Source organism: Triticum aestivum, chromosome 2D (assembly GCF_018294505.1).
Source record: "Triticum aestivum cultivar Chinese Spring chromosome 2D, IWGSC CS RefSeq v2.1, whole genome shotgun sequence".
In the NCBI taxonomy this organism is placed as follows: Eukaryota; Viridiplantae; Streptophyta; class Magnoliopsida; order Poales; family Poaceae; genus Triticum; species Triticum aestivum.
The window spans coordinates 316,857,412-316,865,618 of NC_057799.1; the positions used below are offsets into that span (position 1 = coordinate 316,857,412).

At 47.4% G+C, this 8,207-nt stretch overlaps 1 protein-coding gene across 1 annotated transcript; it reads right to left on the reverse strand.

Annotated features, from left to right (window-relative positions):
* Window positions 1–5,744: 5,744 nt before the first annotated feature.
* LOC123049269 (uncharacterized) lies at window positions 5,745–7,613 on the reverse strand. Its single transcript, XM_044472214.1, has 2 exons — window positions 6,391–7,613; window positions 5,745–6,064 (listed from the first exon to the last, which is right to left on the reverse strand). Exons 1-2 carry the CDS (start codon window positions 7,562–7,564, stop codon window positions 6,009–6,011), a joined length of 1,230 nt encoding a protein of 409 aa, XP_044328149.1. The 5' UTR covers window positions 7,565–7,613; the 3' UTR covers window positions 5,745–6,008.
* Window positions 7,614–8,207: the final 594 nt, after the last annotated feature.

Sequence of the window (8,207 nt, forward strand, 5' to 3'; positions counted from 1 at the left end):
ACACCATGATCTCCATCATTGTGTCTTCATGAAGTCGTCACGCCAACGATTACTTCTACTTCTATGGCTAACGCGTTTAGCAACAAAGTAAAGTAATTTACATGGTGTTATTCAATGACACGCAGGTCATGTAAAATAATAAAGACAACTCCTATGGCTACTGCCGGTTGTCATACTCATCGACATGCAAGTCATGATTCCTATTACAAGAATATGATCAATCTCATACATCACATATATCATTCATCACATCTTCTGGCCATATCACATCACATAACACGTGCTGCAAAAACAAGTTAGACGTCCTCTAATTGTTGTTGCAAGTTTTTTACGTGGTTTGTAGGTTTCTAGCAAGAACGTTTCTTACCTACGTATGACCACAACGTGATTTGCCAATTTCTATTTACCCTTCATAAGGACCCTTTTCATCGAATCCGTTCCGACTAAAGTAGGAGAGACAGACACCCGCTAGCCACCTTATGCAACTAGTGCATGTCAATCGGTGGAACCTATCTCACGTAAGCGTACGTGTAAGGTCGGTCCGGGCCGCTTCATCCTACAATGCCGCCGAAACAAGAAAATACTAGTAGCGGCAAGAAGAATTGGCAAACTCAACGCCCACAACTGCTTTGTGTTCTACTCGTGCATAGTAACTACGCATAGGCCTGGCTCATGATGCCACTGTTGGGAATCGTAGCATAATTTTAAAATTTTCCTACGCTCACCAAGATGCATCTATGGAGTATACTAGCAACGAGGGGAAAGGAGTGCATCTACATACCCTTGTAGATCGCGAGCGGAAGCGTTCCAATGAACGTGGATGACGGAGTCGTACTCGTCGTGATCCAAATCACCGATGACCGAGTGCCGAACGGACGGCACCTCCGCGTTCAACACACGTACGGTGCAGCGACGTCTCCTCCTTCTTGATCCAGCAAGGGGGAAGGAGAGGTTGATGGAGATCCAGCAGCACGACGGCGTGGTGGTGGATGCAGCGGGATGTCGGCAGGGCTTCGCCGAGCTTATACGAGAGAGAGAGGTGTTGCAGGGGAGGAGGGAGGCGCCCAATGCTGTGTTCTTGCTGCCCTCCCCCCCTTTATATAGGCCCCCTTGGGAAGGGGGGGCGCCGGCCAAACCCATCTAGGGTGGGGGCGGCGGCCAAGGGGGTGCCTTGCCCCCAAGGCAAGTGGGAAGCCCCCCCCCCCCACCCTAGGGTTTGCAACCCTAGGCGCATGGGGGGAGGCCCATGGGGGGCGCCCAGCCCACTAGGGGCTGGTTCCCTTCCCACTTCAGCCCATGGGGCCCTCCGGGATAGGTGGCCCCACCCGGTGGACCCCCGGGACCCTTCCGGTGGTCCCGGTACAATACCGGTAACCCCCAAAACATTCCCGGTGGCCGAAACTTGACTTCCTATATATAATTCTTCACCTCCGGACCATTCCGGAACCTCTCGTGACGTCCGGGATCTCATCCGGGACTCCGAAAAACTTTCGGGTTTCCGCATACACATATCTCTACAACCCTAGCGTCACCGAACCTTAAGTGTGTAGACCCTACGGGTTCGGGAGACATGCAGACATGACCGAGACGCCTCTCCGATCAATAACCAACAGCGGGATCTGGATACCCATGTTGGCTCCCACATGTTCCACGATGATCTCATCGGATGAACCACGGTGTCGAGGATTCAATCAATCCCGTATGCAATTCCCTTTGTCAATCGGTATGTTACTTGCCCGAGATTCGATCGTCGGTATCCCAATACCTTGTTCAATCTCGTTACAGGCAAGTATCTTTACTCGTACCGTAATGCATGATCCCGTGACCAACGCCTTAGTCACATAGAGCTCATTATGATGATGCATTACCGAGTGGGCCCAGAGATACCTCTCCGTCACACGGAGTGACAAATTCCAGTCTCGATCCGTGCCAACCCAGCAGACACTTTCGGAGATACCCGTAGTGCACCTTTATAGTCACCCAGTTACGTTGTGACGTTTGGCACACCCAAAGTACTCCTACGGTATCCGGGAGTTGCACGATCTCATGGTCTAAGGAAAAGATACTTGACATTGGAAAAGCTCTAGCAAACGAAACTACACGATCTTTTATGCTATGCTTAGGATTGGGTCTCGTCCATCACATCATTCTCCTAATGATGTGATCCCGTTATCAATGACATCCAATGTCCATAGTCAGGAAACCATGACTATCTGTTGATCAACGAGCTAGTCAACTAGAGGCTTACTAGGGACACGTTGTGGTCTATGTATTCACACATGTATTACGATTTCCGGACAATACAATTATAGCATGAATAATAGACAATTACCATGAACAAAGAAATATAATAATAACCATTTATTATTGCCTCTAGGGCATATTTCCAACAGAAGTGTCATGTAGTCGACATTCACATAACATCACTAGAGGAAGAACAACACAACGTATTATCAAAACATTGAGCGGTGATCAACTTCACATGATTACTAATAACAAGACTTCTCTCATGTTATCAAGAACAAATAGAACTACTCACAGCTCATATTGTTTATAGCGATGAAACAATTAGCCAATAATAATTTATAACATATCACAACTAACCCATATGACGAAAACAAACTAAGCAGACATAATAGTGATGAAACAATCAGCCAATAATAATTTATAGCATAAAAAATCATGTTCAAGTAAGGATTACAGTGGGTTGCGGGAGATTGGACCACTAAATAGAGAGGAAGGAGGATGTTGATAAAGCCATTGAAGTTGATGAAGAAGTTGGCGGTGACGATGGCTCCCCTGGTGCCGCTCCGGTTCCACCGAAAGAGAAGGGGAGAGCCCCCCCCCCCTCTCCTGCTTCTTCTTCCTTGGCCTCTCCAATAGATAGGGAGAGGTTTCCCCCTCTGGTCCTTGACCTCTATGGCTCCCGGAGGGCGAGAGCCCCTCCGAGATTGGATCTATTATCTCTCTATTTTCACTTAGTTTTGGTATTTTTCTGAGGCTGGTCACCTTTTTTTTATAGCCGAAGATTCGTAACTCTGATCAGGTTAAATTTTGACATGATTTCTATTATTTTAGGATCTTTCTTGCGACAAAAGAAGAGCCACAACCGCCTTATGGAGAAGCCATGCGGGCCCTGTCGTGGTTATGATACTGACAATGTGTACTAGGGGTACGAATAAGGGGCAGAGACTAGCTACGGCATAGGTGTAACACACGGTGTTTAACGAGTTCAGGCCCCTCACTCGGTGGAGGTAAAAGCCCTACGTCTCATGCCCTGAGGCTTGCTTTGATATGATAGACACGATTACAGAATTGAACATTGCCCGGCTATGTAGAGGGGCGCACCTTATATAGAGTGCCCCGCAGCCCCATGTCTCCGACGCCGCCGGGGCCATTAATGCCATTGAATGAGGCAGTTACTAGTGTAATGAGCTATACTACAGCAGTTACAGGTAACGGTAGTTATAAGTCTATTTAGTGGACGACTTAGGATTCCTCGACCGTTGCAGCTCCCACGACGCCTTCTTGCCTTGTGTGTCCGAGTGGTTGATCGTCTGCCGAGTGACGTGTGGTTATCTGAGTGCTGCAAGTCCGTCCGAGTGATCCTCCTGCAGTATGCATCCGAATGCCGGCATAGTCCAGGGTCATACCTATAATGATGATGGGCCCCATGTGGGTCCCGAATGATGGGTCCTTGACCCTACCTGTAATAGGTGACCAGATCAGGCCCACCACCCGACTAGAGGGAGGGCTGCACCATCAGGCCATGTGGGCAACTAGTGGCCCCCTCTGGTCCATCTTCTGGTTGCGGGATTTTTTTGGTCCATAAATAATCACAAAAAAATAGCTCAATCTGACTACGTGAGTTTTCGACCTATATTTCCAAAAACACTAGAAAATAGGAATTGGTCTTGGCACTGGATTAATAGATTCGTCCAAATAAAATTGATATAAATTGTTGCCAAAAGCACATATATAAGTGATATAAATGTAGCATAAAACAATAAATAATTATAGATGACCAAAGTTTGTACAAAGTTGGGTCATCTGTTTTGGAACGGAGGGAGTATATAGTGTTAGCCCTTGTTCTTTGTGTCTCTCCATTAGTCTGGGATTTCCCCCTCTCTTCGCGTCCTCTCTATGTGTTGGTCTCATGTTTCAGTTGTCCATTTGCAAAGGACAGCGTGTGTGCTAGATGCTATTAGAAGGAACTATGACCTGTTGCTCAATCTAAGATACGTTTCACTAATTCCATGCCATAGCCAACCTCATGTTCACTGTGGTGCATCTTTGGGTTTAAATTTCATAATGCATTGGTTGATTCTTCTCAAACTGCACGGAGATCTTTTGGTGTACTGGTGTGATAAAATCTTTTGTTGTTTTGGCCTGCGCCCTGCTTAATTTAGTCATACTAAAGTCAACCAGAACAAGTTGCTTTAAGTTTGTTTTATTTATTGGTTCGATTATTTGTATAGCAGCACCTTTTTTTTTACATTCTTCAATTCCTGAATGTATAGATCGTATAAGCAAATATCATTTGTAGAGTCGCCGCTGACATCTTCATGCACTACTATCCCAGTCAAGTGCCATTTGGGAAAGGGAAGAAATCATGCACATGTAAATAATTAGTGTATTTTTTATGATATAGGATGACCTTTAGATTTGTTAGATACTATTGACATCACCAACAGGGTTTTCCTCTGCCATCCACTTGCAAGAGACTAACATAGCCAGCTGATAGGACACTTGAATTGTAAGAGTAGTCGGTTAGAGTTAGTGAGTGCATTCGCAAGCAAAGAATTTACCTGCCTAAAGTGTTCTATGTGAAAGAAGCGGCAAGCCGGCAAGAAGCCGGGTACAACGCTTTCCGGCCATTATAACGCTAATCACTATGATTAGAAGTCGCACACACCATGCGTACTATAAGACATGCATCACCTAGACTAACCTCAGGCCAATGACAATGAAGCAAACCATAGAGCAAACAAGCCGCACAACCAATATCGAAGACCTCTACAACATGACCAAAACCCAAAGACAACACAGACCAACTTATCCCCACCCAGTGTGTCGAGAGAAAGTCGGCAAGTGGATGGCAGGGCCTGGGTAGACCTAGAGAGGGAATTGTCGATAGAGTGCCGGCGATGATGTACGTTGCCCCCCGAAGGCCCACGCCCAGAGCAGTAGCCGGCACCGATGGTGCCTTGTGTATGTATTTATTTTATTGAAGTCAATTTATCTTTGTGATGTATTATCTGCTACTCCCTCCATTCACAGATATATGATGTTTTGAATGTTTCAATATGAACTATATACGACAAAAATAAATGAAAACACACACTAAAACATGTCTATATATGCCTGATTCAGAAAAAAAGTTAGAACATCTTATATTTGTGAACGGATGAAGTATACGTGATAAAAAGATGTTGTGTAGCCCATCAAATTACTGCTTGTATTTCATTGATTCGTAAGTGTGGTGCCTTCCATGCTTGTTTATGTATATGGTGTTGGCAGATCATTAGATGTTATCAAAAGAAAATTATGTTGCCTGCAATACTAAATTTACAACCTAATGTACCATGCTTATAGTGCTACTTAATTTTTTGTTTGAACATCACAACATAATAATTTATATATTGTTCTGCAAGGAAAAACTATATGTCGTCACAAGGCACTACCCCAGCTAGCAATTCAAGGCAACGGTTCCGGCACGGGAAAGTACATGTATCCATCTAGTATTATGCTGATCTGCAATCCCTTATAGTGAAGCCATAGTGAAACTTGACACCAACAGGCAAAGCTAACGATTTGAAGGAAACAAGCCATTAACAAAGTCCCATAAGGCCAGAAGGCCAAGTGAAGAACAGCAATAAAAAGTGGACTTGCAGATCCTATATAAAGTCATGTACCACAATGCACCACTTAGGCTATATAAAATCACTACAAGTTACTTCCACAGTTCCACCTTGATGTAGAAGCCCTGCTCCAGCATATAGAGTTTGTCATAGATTTAAAAGACACTCTTTTGGCCCCTCAGCTGTAGAAGCTACTTTCATGTCTGCAGAAATACGAGAATTCAGAGATAAAAAAAGCTGCCTAACACATCGACTAAAGAACAAGAAGTCTAACTCTCCAAAACATTAATAATAACTTATTAGCAGCAGCTTTGCCCACACATGCACAGAATCATTAAGAGAAGACAAACTTGCTACTACTCCGGAGGGGAAATAAACCCTTTGTTTCTTGAGCACAAATATCACCGTCAAAGAAATTCTACTGTATGATAAGCCATGCATCCATATCGTTACGACTTAGGAGTTAGGACACAAAGTGATATACTACTTTGAAAATGTAAGTGCCAACTGAAAACCCAAGACGGAATACCTGGAATGTAGAAGCCCATGTAGGGGCAGACTCTCCCATATTCATCGAGCACCTTCCTGACTCGGCCTGACTTGAGTTCAATCATGTAGACGCAAGCAATGGTGCCAACAAAAATGGCATCAGTGCCCTCAGCAAAGCCGACCACAGATGCAACGGGAATCCAACTATAGTATTTGATTCCGTTAATTGAGTGTGAGAGGGCATCTTCAGAAAGCAGCGTCTTGAGATCGATTACCCTGCGTTGCGTCCATGTCTCTGCGCCCTCGGGGCCAGTCTCCCTTGACCACAGGGTTATGATCGTGTTATCCACAGCGGCAAATCCCAGGCCACCGTCCTCCATTGTCACGAGCCTCCCATAACACTTGGCCAGCGCCTCCAACACGGACAAGCGGGCTGTAGTAAGTTGGTACTCGATGGTGTAATTCCCGATGCCGCGGAAGTAGAGCGCGTCTCCCACATGGAAGCTAGCCGCAAAGTTGGCATCGACCTCGGGGTGATGAAGAGAGGTGATCTCGTTCCACGCGCCAGTCTCCGACGAGTACAGGCGGGCGGAGGTCACCCCCTTCCCCTTGTCGGTGGATACGAAGGCCACACGAAAGGGCCCACCCTCGCAGCCGCAGTGGTCGCAGCCTTCCGCGGCACAGAGCACCGCCGCTGCGTAGTCGACGTAGTCCTCCGGCTCCGGCGAGGGCTGCGGAACCCGGCGTTGGTCGTCCGTCATGGGTTCCCAGACGACGAGGTCCAAGGTCCCCTCGATGTGCGGGTTTGTGGTGGCGAAGAGGGCCCGGCCGTGGCGGCAGTCGACAACCAACCAACATGGAAGGACGGGATCCACAACGCGAAAGACGGAGGTGGGGACGAATCGGGAGTAGTAAGGCTCATCACCTTGCAGGATTTGGAGGACGCCCAGCAGGTGAGGTCTCCGGTGGAACTCGCGGTACCGGCGGCGGAAGGCGGGGCCGGCGACGAGGCGACGCCAGGGTTTGCAGACGACTGACGCGCGCACGAGGCACGCGGGATCTTCCGGCGGGAGGCGGAGAAGGATTTGCTCTACGAGGTCTTCCATTAGCGACGACGCCGACATGGTCGTAGATGCGCTTGTCGCGCGATGGAGACGAGGGTTTCTGGTAGTCTCGAGGTGGGCTTTGGGTTTGGGCAAGTTCTCCCAACCCATAATTGCCCATGGCTACAATTTTTTCAAGGATGCGTCAAGCAGACATATTGCGATCATAGATAGAAGATGATAAGATGGCGGATTTTTACAATGTTACAACAGAACTCACGGCTGCACGAGCCCGAGACCGCATGCTAACTACTCGCTACCACTCAACCGATCTAACCTAGTTGGAAGTGAACTTGCCTCCCTCAACAGGCCACAGCCCTCCAGTTCTGTCCCTCCGCCTCGATCTGCCGGAGGACCGTGCTGACAGATGGGGAAGCTCCGTTGAACACGATGTCGTTCCTATGTTTCCACAATGACCAAGCCACTAAAGTGATCAATGTCCATGCTTCCTTCCTCCTGGTCTTCTCGATGTGAAGGGAAGTCCACCATCGATGTGAAGGGAAGTCCACCATCGAATGAGTTCAGCCTCCGGCTCTGGAGTCCAGTGAGGCTTTCCCCAGTTGCCCATAATGACGGACCATATTTGTCGAGCGAGAACACATCCAAGGAGTAGGTGATCGATCGTTTCTGGCTCCTGATCGCAGAATGGGCATGCCGCCGGATGTGGCAATAAACGTCGCTGCAATCTGTCCGCCGTCCAACATCTTTTCTGCGCCGCCAACCAGGAAAAGAATTTGAACGTTGCCGGTGCTCT